Source organism: Gopherus flavomarginatus, chromosome 3, assembly GCF_025201925.1.
Source record: "Gopherus flavomarginatus isolate rGopFla2 chromosome 3, rGopFla2.mat.asm, whole genome shotgun sequence".
In the NCBI taxonomy this organism is placed as follows: Eukaryota; Metazoa; Chordata; order Testudines; family Testudinidae; genus Gopherus; species Gopherus flavomarginatus.
In genome coordinates, this window is record NC_066619.1 from 35933491 (window position 1) to 35951019 (window position 17529).

Genomic DNA, 17529 nt, shown 5'->3' on the forward strand with positions numbered 1-17529 from the left:
TCATTTATGCCCTCATGTTGCTTCTTGATTATTGCATCCATCTCTCCTCTGGTCATCATCACTGCAACATTGTTCCTTCAGGTCTGATCAGACTGCTGCTGCCAGAATCCTTTTTCTCAACTCAGTGCTTTGGTCAAGTCACTCTCCCTTATCCACTGTGTTAAAGTTTTGGTCCTTGTCATCAGTAGCTTAACTCACCTTACTTTCTTGATCCCTTAGCTCACTGTGTTTACTCTGCCAACTGTCCAGCCCTATCACCCATTTATTTACTTCTACAAGGACCTAAGAATCTTCCATGCTGTCCCTCATGCATGTTTGTCTGTTGTGACTGTACTTTTAATTTTTGAAAAGCAGTAGAGCCTGAGAAGTGTTCGTTTATTTTGGAAATCAAAATAAAATAAATGTGACGCATTTTAACAGGAGGATACAGAGGTTACAACGAAGAAGTAATTGCAGGTTCAGGAAGAAGTAAGTAGATTCTCTATAAGGTATATTGTCAAGAATTCGGTATTTTTTTTTTTTATTGCCTGACTTTTCTATTTCTTTTTCCTAATCAATTTCTTTTCCACTTAAGGTTTCTGTAAATCACACGGCAAAACAGAAAATGGTGATAATCAAGGTAAATTAAGGAATTCATTGGGATACATGTATGTAGGGTTACTTGTAAGGCAAGAAGATGCAACTTGTAAAGTTTAATTCTGATTTAGATTTCATTAATCTATAAATGTAGTTGAGTGACAATGAACAGTACTAAGCAAATAATATAAAAACATACTGTAAATGCCTCAACGTACACGGAGTGCCCATCTTGGAATTTATAATCTAAGGCAATCCACAGACTGGTTTTTTGTTTTTTTTAACTTTTCAAAACATTTCAGTTGCACAGAGTACCGTGTGACCAGAATTTGGAATTGTCACATTGGTGCAAAGTTCTTGTGACATTTTTTAAGTATTATTTCTCTAGTTGTTAGATTAATAGGATTCACTTAAGTGTATTGAATTTACTTGAAAGACAGAAGGTAGGAAAGTTGCTGTACAGGATAGGTAAAGGTATTCCAGGCTTAAAATACATTATTGAGAAAGGCAGACTCAAAGATGAGCATAGGAGTGATGCAAGATTTGGTAATGTGCGATCCAGCAGGTCCATGTGTCCTGGAAAGAGATCTAGGACACATGTGGTGCTTGTTGCAACCTGTAAGAAAATCAGGCTTGCCCATAAAGAGTTCTCCAACTATTCAAGGAAGACACATGATCCTTGCTGGAGATTCTACTCAGAAGAAAAGAGTAGAACATTCTGCAAGCTACAGACAGACTACTGGACAATGTGCTGCTTTCCTGAAACCAAGACGAAAGACATCACTCTTACAGTGGGTAGGTTTCTGAAGTTGATAGGCAAGGATCCACTGGTGCTGGGTCACATTGGCACAAATGACACTTCATCACAGGATATTTTAGAGATAGTAGATGATTTCAGGGAACTCTAAAGCATGCTGAAGAAAGAAGTCTAAGGTATCTTCTCTGAGATCCTTCCTGTCCCATGATCAAAGGAAGACACAAGGCTGAAGTTCTTCTTGATTAGCCCCCCCTAGGGATGCTGCATTTCAAGTGCACATATGCCTCTTGATCCCCCAATAGGAGATTTCTAGCCAGCAGTTATCATTTGGCCCATGCACAGTCCCTATGCCTTCACTCTTCTGATTTTAAGGTTGCATCCTTTAATCCACCTTCCTTCCTTTAGGGAATGTCTTGTCCATTTCCATCAGGCTTGGGAGCAGATCACCTCAGACGAATGTCTTTAAGGTCATAATATTAGGTTACATCATTCAGTATCTGCCACTCTGTCCCTTTCATCCCTTTCTCCGTCCCTCTTCAGGGACTCCTCTCACAAGCTTCCCTTTAGAGGAGCAGAGAGTTCTACTCAGAATAATTCCTAGTACAAAAAAAGGATGGCTTTTGCGTGCAGATCTTCGAGCTAAGACTGAACAAAATTGTGAATCCTCAAGAGTTCAGAACGGTGCCTCTGGCAATTAATTCCTTCTCTGGAGGAAGGGGATTTGTTTCAATTATTAATATTTGAAATTATTAATATGGGAAAATACCAAGCACTAACTTAACCATAAATTCATTTATTAAATCTCAAGGTATACAATTGCTCATAACATGCCTAAAAAGCCCAAATAATAAGCAATTTACTACATCCAAATAATAACAAAACATTTATAAGTATTTGATCAATATACTTACAAATGGGCTAAACGCAGGGTGCTTAGACCCATATTGATCAGCTCCAATGTGGTCAGGCAGCTACAGTAACTCCTTACTTAACGTTGTAGTTATGTTCCTGAAAAATGCAACTTTAAACAAAATGATGTTAAGCTAATCCAATTTCCCCATAAGAATTAATGTAAATAGGGGGGTTAGGTTCCAGGGAAATGATTTTGCCAGACAAAAGGCATTATATAGTTTTTAAGCAGTTTTAAACAAGCAATTTAATACAGGTATTAAACAGGGTGGCAGCCCCCCTATCAGCTCCCTTACACTCCTCCTCCAGCACCTCCCGACCACTGGTGTACCCCGCAGATCAGCGTTTTCCCCCTGCCTCCTGCCCGTGATGTTCAGGAGGCTGGGGGGAGGAGCGAGGACGTGGCTCATGTCTTCCTCCCAGCCTCCTGAATGCCACAAACCACCTGATTGCCACGGGGGTGCTGCGTGCTGCGTCCTCACTCCTCCCCCCCCGCCTCCTGAATGCCACAAGACAGCTGATTGCCATGGGTGGGAGGCAAGGGGAACAGGGGGAAGGTGTTGATCCATGGAGTCCGGTGGGCATGAGGCACGGGAGCGGGGGGCGGCATAGGGGAGATGATCGGGGGGGGGGGAGTAAAAGCGACGTTATAGGAGAGTTTTGCACAACTTTAAACGAGCATGTTCTGTAATGGAGCAGGGATGTAATACCGAAACAATGTTAAGTGAGAGGACGTTAAGTGGGGAGTTACTGTGTTAGCAATGAACTCTTTTTAAGAGTTTGCTTTTTATACCCTTTAACAAACAAGTGATGTCACTGCTGTGACACAGTTCCTCCTCTACCTAGGTGGGTCCTGCGCTCACCTCAGAGATCTTCCTCTCTGGTGGAACCCACAGTCTGGGTTAACTCCTCTTGTGTCTGATCAGGAGGAGTTAGGAGGTTTGGGGGGAACCCGGGCCCACCCTCTACTCTGGGTTTCAGCCCAGGGCCCTATGAATTGCAGCTGTCTAGAGTGCATCCTGTAGCAGCTGCATGACAGCTACAACTCCCTGGGCTACTTCCCCATGGCCTCCTCCAAACACCTTCTTTATCCTCACCACAGGACCTTCCTCCTGATGTCTGATAATGCTTGTACTCCTCAGTCCTCCAGCAGCACACCCTCTCACTCTCAGCTCCTTGCGCCTCTTGCTCCCAGCTCCTCACCTGCGTGCCACAAACTGAAGTGAGCTTCTTTTTAAACCCAGGTGCCCTGATTATCCTGCCTTGATTGGCTGCAGGTGTTCTAATCAGCCTATCTGCCTGAATTGGTTCTAGCAGGTTCCTGATTAATCTAGTGCAGCCCCTGCTGTGGTCACTCAGGGAACAGAAAACTATTCAGCCAGTGACCAGTATATTTGCCCTCTACCAGATTCCTGTACCCCACTGGTCTGGGTCTGTCACACTGCCAATTACTGATTTTAGTTAAAAACCAGTTGGAGACAGTTCACCCTTATTTCCAGTCTTAATCTAGACAGGATTTACAATTGCCTTTCCTCCCCTCCTCCTGGCTGTCCAACAGTTTTCCCATTGCACTTGGCTTCATATAAGCTTTAATATTGGAGTGTGGGGTGGAAAGAGCTGTGTTGGCTCATTTTAAGATAGATTCTCTTTATTTGATTTAAAACCATCTGTAGTTGCCCCTGTCAGTCAGAGGCCCTTTTTTTTCCCCCCGCCCCAGAAACTTATCGTTATCTCATGAGTTATTCTTTGAACCAGACGTCCTTCCTACTTTACTTCTTCTGGCCTTATCGCTTTTTATTTTCAAGGCCTTTCTTCTACTTGCTAGTCAGAGCATTTCTTTACAATACATATATATGTTGGCTATGGAAACTTAAAATAACTTTAAATTTTATATTTATCCTCAGGGTGGATTTGATTTAAATCACTAGTCAGGAAGATGCTATTTAATCCATGCATTTCTACATAAAAGCGCATTCTTGTTGGTTGTTACAACCTTAATACATATTCTTCACAACTCAGAGATAGATGTAGGTTTTCATTTTTAGAAGATACACATATGTTTTTACACAGGTGATTTATTTTTAAGACTTTTCAAATTAGTTTACAGCTATATCAGAAAATGAATGATTGGTTATTTAATTTACCCAAGTTATTTGAAGCAGATATTTATGAAGTCATTGGGAGGTAAACTATCACCAACTCAACAGGTTAATCATTAATATTCAGAGGATTTTCTTGCCGTGCTGCATTAGGAGGAGAACATCACCAGACAGACATTTAAATTGTTTTATTTAACTAAAACAACAGCGTTATGTATTCTGGATATTTTTCTTCAACAGCAAGCATATAATAATTTAACAAAACAGGCATATGAATTTTTTTATGTAGTTAGAGCAGCAAAGAATCCTGTGGCACCTTATAGACTAACAGACGTTTTGGAGCGTGAGCTTTCGTGGGTGAATACCCACTTCGTCAGATGCATGTAGTGGAAATTTCATGCTCCATGCTCATGCTCCAAAACGTCTGTTAGTCTATAAGGTGCCACAGGATTCTTTGCTGCTTTTACAGATCCAGACTAACACGGCTACCCCTCTGATACTTGAATGTAGTTAAACATTCAAGTTTTTTTAAATCAGGTTTGTTTTTGTTAAAATTGTTAACTAAAATAGTTAAATGGCTTTTTTATTATTATTATTATTATTAATAAATATAAATCGACTATGTCAGCCAGGTCAACATAGAAACTTAAAATATTGGCTTCTGGAGCTAACTCCTCACCTTCATTTTCCTGTTTGTTCGTAAACTGGAAAAGAAAAAGAAACTTTCCTGCTTTTTCAGGTCCCAAACAATTTCTCAATTTGGAATGAATTAGTCCAAAGAGAGAGAAATATTCTTTCTACACTGGCAGAAAAAGTTACTCCTGTTAAAAGTGAGATTATCACTTCAACAGTCTCTGAATCCAAGTGCTTAAGCAGCTTCCACCAGTTCACTGGTGTGACTTTCTTTAAAACATCATCAGCAAACATGTATTTCTTGAATGGTTCACACACCCTTCTCTCCCCCCTCCCCTCCCCGATGGATAAGTAAAAATGGAAATTTTTTATAACCAGTTCATAAGCCGACCCTGTAATTCAGGGTTCAGAAAACTTTGGCTCCTGGGCCATCAGGATGAGCTGCTGGTAGGTAGAGATGGTTTGTTTACCTCAGCGTCTGCAGGCACGGAGGTAAACCTAAGTAAACCAAGTGTCCCAGCGTGCCAGCTGCTTACCCTGACAAGGTGGGACAGCAACTGGTGGGGAAATTTTGGGGGTGGGGGGAAAGAAGAAGCTGGGGGTTAGGAGAGTAACCGCTGTGATCACCCCATCCTTAGCCTGGGAACCTCACACTCTCCCCATCCCATCCCTTCCCTCCTTATCTGGGGAGGACCAAGGGAGGATGGCTCTGACCTGGCTGGAGCTGCTCTGGCAGGCTGGGCAGCACGGCTGCCGTGTGTTCCAGCGGGCTAGGCTGGGTGGCATGGATGCAGCATGTTCCAGTGGGCCGGGTGGTGCGGCCAGAGCCTGCTCTGGGGGGCGAGGCCGAGCGGCACTGCTGCAGCCTGCCAGCCCTGGAGCTGCAGCTGCTTTGGAGGCTGGGAGGAGAGCAGCGTGGCTGGAAGCAGAGAGACTCTGGCCCCACCTCTTCCCTTCTGGCTGTGCTGCCTCTCTCTTTCCTTCCTCTGTTGGGGAGAGGGGCTGTGTCCCACCTCTCCCTTTCTATACCTGTTCATAAACCGACACTCTTCTCTAGTAGCTTCCCTCTTACTAAAAAAATGTGGCTTAGAATCATAGAATATCAGGGTTGGAAGGGACTTCAGGAAGTCATCTAGTCCAACCCCCTGCTCAAAGCAGGACCAATCCCAGACAGATTTTTACCACAGATTCCTCAAGTATTGAGCTTTCAACCCTGGGTTTAGCAGGCCAAGGCTCAAACCACAGAGCTATCCCTCCCCCGAGTATACAAGTATATATGGTAGTTGGTATTATGGAGGGATGATTGCTTGATGTCCATGTCATAGCCAACTTCTCCTCTTCAGCAGTTAGGGATTGACTGTGGTACTGAGTATTGAGAATGTTTGCAAGAAAATGAGCTGGAGATAGGTCTTGTCCCATTCTTTTTTTTTTAATGCTTGTAATTTAACTCTATGATTGCATGCTTCTGTTTTTAAGATCTCACTTTGTTCCTTCCAAACTTCAACAGTGTCAGCAATAAAACAGCTATTTCCCTGCATTTTGTTCAAGGCTACAGAAATAGGCTTCAGGGTGCTCAACATGTGTTCAACATTTCTCTTAAGCCCAATGTTGAGAACTTTTGGCTGTGACAGTGCCATCTATTTTTTCACAGTTTTGTTCACAAACTGTAATCGGATTAGACCAATTCTTGATATGGTGCTCAAAACAGTCCATTACGGAGTTCCATTGCATGTCTTGTGGGAGAGTTAGTGTAGTTCCTCCCACTTTTTTCAGAGCAGCTGCTGCAAAGTGGTTGTTAGGGAAGTATTTTGCAATTTCAACAACATTACCCTTTATTTATGGAACACTGACGTCTTTGGCTAGGAGGTGCATCAAATGAGCACTGCAACCATGTTATTAGCTTGGAACTCTCTTCTAAATAATTTCATCTCATCTTGGATAGATTTGCAGCGTTATCAGTGACCAAGCTGGGTACTAGACATCGGAATTTTTTTTCACAGTTATAGCGTTTACTGCTACTTCTTTGTAAATATTCTGCTATGTGTGCGTTTCCTGATGTATTAATTGTAGGGAAGACATTCCCTTCTGTCACGCAAACATGTTTCTAATGCACTTGAAGAACACCTCACATCCACATACAAGTTCTCCATATGGCTTACTGATGTGCCAGACAGAGTTTTTGGTCTAGACTTGATTTCAGCAGAATGTAAACTTTGTAGTGTAAACAAGACTGTAAAGGTGTAAAATTGAGCTTCTAGTTTTTTAGTTACCCAGTAGAACTCTGCTAATTCTCTCCTATTGATTAGAAGAGCCATTTGTGAGAAGTGAACAAATGCTAAGCAAATAGAATGTTTCACAAAAACTTGGATTTTGACAACTACAGGTAAGTTTTTTGTTTTTTTGTTTTTCAATTGTAATATTTGTGCAATAAACATACACTAGTATATTTTGTGTTTTTTTTTAAAAAAAGGATGTAGTATTAGATAACCTCTGTAGCACACTATTGAATCTTTGCTGAGAAATGAGAAGGGATTTTTCATACCTGGATTATAAAGTGCAGGTTAATGAAGTTCTACTCAATTGTCTGGCTGCTCCGAATGGAACAAATTACTTTACTTTAACTAAAATGCTCCCTCAGATTATTGTTCATGTATCTGAACCATTGGTTTTCTTTTGTATTCTAAAGGTCCAAAGGTGACCTATGTGCCTCCACCTCCACCTGACAATGAAGAAGCCATCTTTGCACACTACCAGACAGGAATTAATTTTGATAAATATGACACAATTCTTGTGGAAGTGTCAGGGCTTGATCCTCCACCAGCAATACTGGTTAGTGAACTCTTGTCCTCTATTACTTAAAGTTACTGGCAAAAGGTATTTTAAAAATGAGTTTGTTCCCTTTTTTGCTGCTTTATGATATATAAAAAGTTTTTTCTTTTGATTAAAAATATAACAAATGGCAAAATAGAGCTCTGAATTTTTTGTAGGGTGATGTCTTTTAACGGACAGAGTTTCAAGGACTTATTTTGTTAGCTCTCACAACTTTGAAGGGTGACAGAAACGGAAGCGTGGAATCTTAATTTTTTCCAAATTACTGTGAAATTAAATAACTGTCAAACACACCAAAGCCTGACTTAAAGAAAATCCTTTCACCTCTCAATTGCTCTGTGTCGTGTCCGTTGAGTGTTGTGAAACTTCACCACCTCCTCCATAATATTCTTCCATGCTTAATAGGACTCTAATTTTTAAAGTAAAAAACCAAAGCAACCTTTGGGGCCTTCTTTAGACACTACAAAGAAGCAAAAGGTAAAACCCAATTTTTTTCCCTTTGCAATAATTTTTTCTTTATTAAAAAAAAATACTGACCTCTAGAAAATCATTAGGAACGTTTTAGTAAAAGGTCTTCTGAAATCTGTTCATTTTAAAGCAAATGAGAATCCTTAGAGTACATTTTAGTATTTTTTTCACCTTTGATGGTCTGTTTCCATTGTCCGTAATGAGAGAAACGAAAAAACTAAAATAGCATGTTTTGAGAAAGTAAAGATGATGTACAGTTGTCAGTATTAGATCTCTGGAAGTGGTGATTTTAACATTCCACGTTATATAAATTTAAAATTTTGTTTTGTTTGCTCTTCAAAAATAAATACATACTACTAATTTCTCTCTAAATCAAATACTTTCAATATGCTACCTGAGGAGACCTACTTTTTTTTAATTGATACCATATATAAAAAGCTGCAACACTGAAGAATGGAAATAGTAAGCATAAGAGTTTTTGTGATCAGAAAATATAGTTTTTTACAGAAAATTGGGAAGAGTAAATATAATTTAAACTATTTTTCTACATATGATAGCATGATCCGTCAACTTCAAGAAATGATGTTGCTTAAGGAGCAGTTTTTTGTTTCTTTTGGATATTTCTTATGTTGTGGGAGCAAATGCAGTGCTGTGTGAAATACAGTAAACTTTCTTTCTCTGTGTGTCTTCCCAGCATTAGAAAGAGAATCAATGTGTAGATACATCTTATTTGGTAAGAAGTTAATGAAGTAGGTCAGTGATCCCCAACCTTTTTGTGGCCAGTAGCACATTGATATTTTCAGGAGGAGTGTGGGGGGCGCCAACATTTTTTTGAAGGCTTATTTTGTATTTGCACATTAAATAATACAAAAAAATTAAATATTACATAATATATGGATCCATAAGATAAAAAGGGTAATTTTACATGTAAAAGGTATTAATTAAATTATTTGGCAATTACGCTTTCACCTTACCATGTGAATTTGCACTTTATCTACCTGTAAAAAAAATTAAGGAGTTTTTACAAAATAAATATCAAACAGTTTTCATCTTATTTATTTTAAAAAAGTAAAACATTGTTGAACTGCTGGTCCAAATATATTTATTATTCTTACTTTAACGTAGAATGAAATCTGCAGCCCTGGAGTTCTCTATTCCTGGCAGGCGCAGGGCCGCAGTTTCTCTCCAGCTTAAGCTGCTGCCTCATGTCTGCCAGGGACCGAGAACACTGGCGCCCGCAGCCTGCAGCTCAGGAGTTCTCTGTCCCCAGCAGGCGCGGGGCCCTGGCTTCTCTCCCCTGCTGGGCACTAGGTGGGTCCCACACCTGCCGGGGATCGAGAACACAGGCACCCACAGCCTGCAGCCCTGTTCTCGGTCCCTGGCAGGTGCGGGGCCGTGGCTTCTCTCCCCTGCTAGGCACTAGGTGGGAGCACATAAATGCCCCGGTGGGCGCCATGGCACCCACACGCACTGCGTTGGGGACCACTGAAGTAGGTGTTTGTAGTTGGTTACTGATGGCTGATACTTAAGACTGGTCTAATCTGTCTATGTCACAGGTGTGTGTTTAATTTAAAAGAAAGAAAGAGAAAACTCCAGAACTTCAGAGGGTTATGTAGGGATACCAAAGAGAGAACTGAGAGTGAGGTCCAGACCTTGCTAGTATAGTACAACTCACAACATTTTGGCCAAAAACTTTATGGCTATTTGTTGCTGTGGAGTTCCCCCCCCCCATGGTGGAGCCAATTAGTATACCTGATTTTTATTTTATGTTTATTTAAAAAAACAACAACAAATAAATAAAAGCCAGCACAGCTCCAAGTGACACCACTGGAACTGACTTTTTAAAAATTGTTCATATTTCGGTCAATAAATGTGGTAACAGTTATATAACAATTTGTTTGGTATTTATTCAGTCTTGTTCTCTTCTGGTTTTGATGTTGCATGCACTTCATAATTGCATAAAGAATTGGATTTTAAAATTGCTTATTGAAAAAAAATTTCTACTTGAAGGTCCAGGTGTTCTGGGAAGATTATTTTTATAACCCAAATTATAAACCATGAAAAGCTTGAAAAGGCTGTAAAAACTGTAAAAATGTTTTGGAGAAATATCTTTAGTAAACTACTCCTCTGAGTAACTTTTCATTAGGTTAAGAAAAAAGATTGAACCCATTTTGCTCAGGCTAGCCACAAGAGAGCTGAAGATTACAATTCTCACTATTAATAAATGTTTAAACACACTTCTAAAATTAAAACTGGCATTTGAGTCTGTATTTGGATTTGATGATAGTGCTGAAAAGTTGCCTCATTTAACAAACCAGCAGTGTGAGCGCCCTATGCAAGAATCTCTTCAACTATTTAAGCAGGTTGGACAAAAGCTTCATCTTAAATAGGGCTCCCATACTAACATGTCATAAATGGAATTTGTTACAGGTGTATGCTAGCAGAAGGGTCAGATGCTTAACTTATTTAAATTCAATTTTTTTTCATTGTGACGGGTTGATTCTGCATTCTCTTAAGCAGTATCATCCAGTTTCCTCCCCTGCAGTTATTAGATAGTAGAGTCAATTCCAACAAGGAAACCTCTCCTTTGATAAGGATGCATCTGCTGGAAGAAAGCATCCAAAAGCTTCTCATGGCACTTTTCCCAAGCTCTTCCTAATTCTTCATGTAGGATGTACAGTAGTAATTTTCCTGTCATGTACTTTTGTACCAGATGTGGAGTGGCTACAGAGCTTGCTTGTACACACACCTGCTGTGTTCATAAGATCCTTCAGTGGTCTCCCATGTATGGCTGAGGTTAGCGTTTAAAGGTATTTTACACCCAACGCCCCCTAGTGGCTGAACAGTATAATACAGTTTAGCATTCTATTATATCTCCCTTTTTAAGTTGTACATTTCTACTAGGGCTGTGGATTAATCGCAGTTAACTCACACAATTAACTCAAAATTTTACTGCAACTTAATTTTTTTAATTGTGATTAATCACACTGTTAAACAACAGACTATCAATAGAAATGTATTAAATATTTGTGGATGTTTTTCTACATTTTCAAATATATCGATGTCTTACAACACACAATACAATGTATACAGTGCTAACTTTTTTATTTTATTACAAATATTTGCACTGTAAAAATAATAATTGTATTTTTCAATTCACCTCATAAAAGTACTATAGTGCAATCTGTGTATCATAAAAGTGTCACTTACAAATGTAGTTTTGGTTACATAACTGGGCTCAAAAACAAAACAATCTAAAATTTTAGAGCCAACAAGTCCACTCAGTCCTATTTCTCATTCAGCCAGTTGCTAAGACAAACAAGTTTGTTTACATTTACCGGAGATACTGCTGGCTGCTTCTTATTTACAATGTCAACCTGAAAGTGAGAGCGGGCATTTGCATGGCACTTTTGGAGCTGACATTGCAAGGTATTTACGAGCCAGGTATACTAAACATTCATATATCCCCCCATTCTTCGGCCACCATTCCAGAGGACATGTTTCAATGCTGATGGTGCTCATTAAAAAAATAATGCGCTAATTAAATTGACTCAACTCTTTGGGGGAGATTTGTATGTCTCCTGTTCTGTTTTACTCACATTCTGCCATATATTTCATATTATAGCAGTCTCGGATGATGACCCAGCACATGTTCACTTAAGAACACTTGCACAGCAGATTTGATAAAATGCAAAGAAGGTACCAATGTGAGATTTCTAAAGATAGATATAGCACTCAACCCAAGGCTTAAGAATCTGAAGTGCCTTCCAAAATCTGAGAGGGACGAGATTTGGAGAATGCTTTCAGATGTCTTAAGAGCAAAACTGTGATGCAAAACGACAGAACCCAAACCGCCAAAAATGAAAATCAGCCTTCCTCAGGTGGCACCTGACTCAGCTGATGAAAATGAACGTGTATTGATCTGCTCTGCTTTGGATAGTTACCGAACAGAACCCATCAGCAGCATGGACATACGTCTTCTGGAATGGTGGTTAGAAATTTTGTGTTTTGCTGTACTACTTTAACTACCCTGACATCTGTTGTAAGTCACTCATTATTACCATTATATTGGCTGCTTCTTGCCTCATTGATAGTGATGTGACTGCAGTTCAAAGTGTTGAAGCAGATAAAATCCACTCTAATCCTTTGATAGAGAAGATAAGAATCTTAGGCAGAAATATGTTCTCTTCTGTCATTCTGGGCATTATAATCACCTGACAGTTTACCATTCTATGCAATTGCCAGTATTACCTATGGGAGAAAATAGCATTGTTCACCCAGTCACTGCTGAAAGACAATACAAGACTAGCCAAACCTTTTATTTCTGAAGGTCGGTCAGTCAGTTGCTAAGGGTACCTTGAGAGCATCATTCAGTGCTTCTGATGAGGCCTCTAGAAGTAGCAGCTGAGATCAATTTGAAGTACCCCTTGTGGCTATGTTTGTCAGTACTTCCTGTAGAAACAAGAATGCAGGTAAAAGACTCCACTTGATGTTGAAGGGCTGTTTAAATCTAGAACAGACAAGGTTCTAGACCAGCTAAGACACCAGGTCTACTATTTCCACAAGATGATACAGAGGCCAAGAGCTTCAGAAGTGTAGTAGGGTTCAGAAAGGGATTAGACATTGATAGAGATAACCAGAATAATCCAGAGTTGTTGTAAATATTAAATAAGGTTTGGAAGAAATATAAACTTCATGCTTCAGGTTTTAAGGCTGCTTCTGACTGTTGGTGGTGGATGAGATAGGAAGAAACTTTCCCTGGAGCCAGGTTATCCCATAACTGCTTGCTTCAGAGTTTCTTGCACTTCTTCTAAAATATTTTTGCTAGCTACTGTTGATGATAGGATACTGGACTTGATGGACTCCTGGACTGATCCAGTATGGTAATTTATATGCTCCCATACATTGTCGTAGAAATTGCTTTGATACTCCACTACAGAAGCCAGTCTGACGGACTCTGGAGGAACTAGGCAATTTATCAGTCTGGGGAATGTTGATCAGATTCAAAAGACAGAATCAGCATAAATTCATTTGGACTTGGGGCAATGAGATGTGCACTGTGGGAAATCTCTCAATTCAGTAAAGTGCTGTAATCTGAAGAAATTGCTTTCAGATCTGTCTGTAGATTTCTGAAGCCACATACAGCAGTTGAGCTTCTGCCTATTCAGATAATCAACATGGCATCTGAATTTTGTCCTGAAATCCCTAACTGTTCAGCCATTGAAACGCTCCATGTCACTCTGGCAATCCTTTTAATTTTTTGTGAATGGCATTCATATGAAGGAATAGTCACTGCAGTAGTTGCAATATATTGTTGCAGGGGGTGGAGGGAAATTAAATAGGTAATGGGACACTCAAGTACCTATAGACATTAAAAGTTCTGAATCCTGAGGAGCAGTGGAGTAGTTCTGGTGTTTCAAGCATCTAGACTACTTACCACCAATATTTCTCAACTTCTGAATTTGAATAATTTTAGTATGGTCCTATACTGTTATAGACTCTTTCTCTTTTCTAGACTTTTGAAGAAGCTAATCTTTGTCAAACATTAAACAAGAACATTGCTAAAGCTGGATATTTGAAACTTACGCCAGTGCAGAAGTATAGTATTCCTATTATACTTGCAGGGAGAGATTTAATGGCATGTGCCCAGACAGGATCTGGAAAAACGGTAAGTTCCCACCCCTTTGTATCAAGGGGGCTTCCATTGTTTCTAATGTCCCAATGCTTTATTTACACAGGAGACAGGAAGATAGCTGTGACATTCCCTCCTGTCTGGGCAGATTGTACAGCCTAATATCAATGAGTATCCATAATTCCTTACGTAGTGTTAATACATACATTTCACAATTATACTAATCACCAGTGTAATTAGCTTTGAGAAAAGACTTCACTCTGTACACTCTGATTAATATAGTAATATTGTTTACAATAAGTTGCCTCGGTTGCTTCTTGGTTGAGGTTCAGACCTGATGTATTTATAGACCAGTGAACCTTTTAAATGGATTCTTCTGACAATTACCACTGAAAGTAAAGTTTATTTAAGCTGTGAGGAAGGCGACATGGAATCCGGTGGTGAAGGAAGCTCCATGCTCTTTCTTCCCCCATTTGTGTTTGCTGAAATGCAAATTGATCAGTGTCCTCCATCTCCTCCTCATGCTGTCTTGATGGTCCTGTTTTTGCTTATATGTAAATATGGACTTTCGGTGTCTTTGCCTGAAGATTGGGCTGGTCAGACTCAAATACACATTCCTGTGTCTAAGCAGGCCTGTTTACTAACTCTTCTGACATGCTTGGCTTGAATACATTTTAGTTATCATTCCAGCATATGTCCATAACTCATTACCCACTGCATGCATACATCTTTCAAGAATATTAATGATCAGTGAGTTTAGTTTTCAACTGATACCTGACAAGTAAGGCTGAGAGTCTGTCATGGAGGTCATGGATTCTGTGACTTTCCGTGACTTCTGCAGCGGCTGGCATGGCTGGCTCTGGAGCTGCCCGAGCAGTGTCAGTCCATGCCGCTGCCCCACCCCCTTCTCTTCCCTTCCCCCCCGCAGCAGGAGGAGTTGTTTGGGGTGTGGGAGGAGGTTCAGGGCTGGGGGGTTGGGGCATGGGAGGGGTTGAGGGATCTGGGTGGTGCTTACCTTGTTGGGGGCCTCCCCAGAAATGGCAGATATGTCCCTCCTTCAGCTCCTAGCGTCAGGCACTGACCCTGCAGCTTCCTTTGGCTGCGGTTCCCAGCCAATGGGAGCTGCAGAGCTAGCAGCGCACGGAGTGAGGAGCGTAGGAAGGAATAAGTTGCTGTTTCCGAGAAGCTGGGTAGGAAGCCTGCCAGCCCTGCCAACTCCGCGCCCCCAGCACCAGTGCCTGTCCCAGGCTGCTACCCCCCACACATGTCCCTTCCCCCCCCGAATAGCACTGATGAGTACCTGCAGCCCTCCCAAGCAGCTTGTGGCGCCCCCTGGGCTGCTACCCACCTGCATCACCCCATCTCTGAATTTCTGTAGAACTTGCTAGGTTTATTATAACTTTTCAGTCTTCAGATAACTTAATTTCCTTTAACTTCATTGCTTCACAAATTGCTCATGCTATTGAAACAAATGTTTCAAACCCAATGCTAATAAAGCATTCATGTTTGCTCTCCAGGCAGCTTTTCTTTTGCCAATTTTGGCTCACATGATGAAAGATGGGGTAACTGCCAGTCACTTCAGAGAGCAGCAGGAACCAGAATGTATTATTGTAGCTCCAACTAGAGAACTGATAAACCAGATCTTTCTGGAAGCAAGAAAGTTTTCATATGGGTAAGCTTTTTAAAAAAAAAAAATACAACCAGGCTACATTGCAAAAGTATGAAGCTTAATTTAATGACTGTAAAATCAAAGAATTGCTGCAATGGTATTGCCTTAAAAACACACACACGTTTTATCCAATTCAGTTTGTCTACATTCACTTCAGCAAGGAATTGAATTTAGGCCACAAAAGACTGTTTTTGAAGTCTAGTTGACATTTAATATATGGATAAGAAGTTGGAATGGGCAAAAGGAGTTTGTAAGGTGATTTGTGACAAATCTTTATAGAAGCACAAAGAGTCTTCCTATGAAATGTGTTTCAATTTGTTAGTGAAATGAAGTAATTAATTTAAATCTAGTTTGCTTTCATAATTTATAGTTAAGTTTTTTGGCATTCACTCATCTTGACTATAAAAATAAAGTAGCTACGGTTCAGTGTTTCTAATCAACTCTAAATTAAGGTTCAAAGAGAGATCTGATTGAAAGTCTGAGCAAAAATGGTTAATATTTCTTTTGGTTTGAATCCTTTGAGGCAAAACACTCTTGCTATTTCTTTTTTAAAAGTTTTCAGTCTTTTCTTAACAGCAGTTCTGTTGCCTCAAAGGAGAGGGATAGAAATTCAGCTCTTAGGTTGAATAAGGGTCTTCGGGGTGTGTGTGTGTGTGTTTGTTTAGTAAAATGAAGTCCCATGTCTTGGCAAATGGAATAGCTGGAAAAATGTTTCACACAACCACTTCAATTTTGTAATCTTCCAAAGTTCAGTTGGCACTACATATATATGTGTGCGTAACAGTTAAATAGAATTTTAAATGCTTTTTTAAAAAACAAACCTCAGCATTAAATCTCTCATTAAACCTCAGCATTAAACTTGTCCTTTGTGTTTATTTGTTACCGTAGTTGTAAATAATTGTATAATGGATGTTGTTAAAAGGGAGTACAGTTTTTCAAGCATGTGTGGGACTTCAGCTGCAAGGTTACTTAGGAGTCTTGGGTAAAATTTTGAAGAGTGCCTAACTCATTCAGATTGTGGGTTGTTGGTGCATATTGAATAAAGCAAGGACATAATGAATGGGATCTACGTTTTTGTGGGTAAATTCTACTTGCAATTATTATAGCATCGGTCTGGAGTAAATCTGTCAGCAGGTTCTCACTGTCGTCCTCCCCCCCTCCCCGTGTAGACCAGGCCAAACAAAATACAGAGGACTGGCATCAGGATTCTAAAAACAGTAGCTGTTAGTCTTAGCTCTATAGTAATTGTACGGAGGATTAATTAACAAATAACTGAGAGATGCAGAATTACTTAATGGTAGTGCTTGTCATACTACATCCTCTCACAAAATCTTGATTCTTTCAACATCAGCCACAGTCACCCATTATGTAAGTTCCTGACTTGAGCAGTTTGTGGGGAAGCTTTAAATGCAGTAACTATGAAACAGGACAGTAATTCCTGGGCTGAGAAGGAGGGGAGTTTATAAATGAAGTTGTGTAACTAAGAATTGACTTGTGAACATAATCACAATTTCTTGCCAATTTAATAGAACTTGCATAAGGCCAGTTGTGATATATGGAGGTACGCAAACAGGTCATTCAATTCGTCAGATAATGCAAGGCTGTAATATATTATGTGCTACACCGGGAAGGCTTATGGACATCATAGGTAAAGAAAAGGTAAGATCTTACCTTAAGTTTCGATTACATTTAAGAATATGGTTTACCTTGAATTCCTTGAAAACAGTTTGCAGCATGTTTTTTACAGATCAGTGCATCAGTCTAACTTGATGCAAGCAAAGACAGATTTGCAAACTTGTCACCATCGATTAGAATGGATGAATTTGGCAGTCAGATGAGGTTGCAGTGGTTCCTTTTGCATGACCTAACTAGGTAGCATTTTTAAATAAATGCTAAATTTGTTGCAGTAGTATAACTAGCCAGTGTAAAATATATACGTTTGTAAATAGATGCATAT

At 39.9% G+C, this 17529-nt stretch overlaps 1 protein-coding gene across 2 annotated transcripts in view; it reads left to right on the plus strand.

Annotated features, from left to right (window-relative positions):
- Positions 1–17529, plus strand: part of DDX4 (DEAD-box helicase 4) — a 116816-nt gene that overhangs the window by 75725 nt on the left and 23562 nt on the right. For both annotated transcript variants that reach the window (XM_050946952.1, XM_050946953.1), the window contains 6 exons: positions 421–468; positions 575–619; positions 7661–7803; positions 13787–13939; positions 15421–15575; positions 17102–17231. In XM_050946952.1, coding sequence (XP_050802909.1) covers positions 421–468; positions 575–619; positions 7661–7803; positions 13787–13939; positions 15421–15575; positions 17102–17231 — 674 coding nt within the window. The remainder of the gene's footprint in view (positions 1–420; positions 469–574; positions 620–7660; positions 7804–13786; positions 13940–15420; positions 15576–17101; positions 17232–17529) is intronic.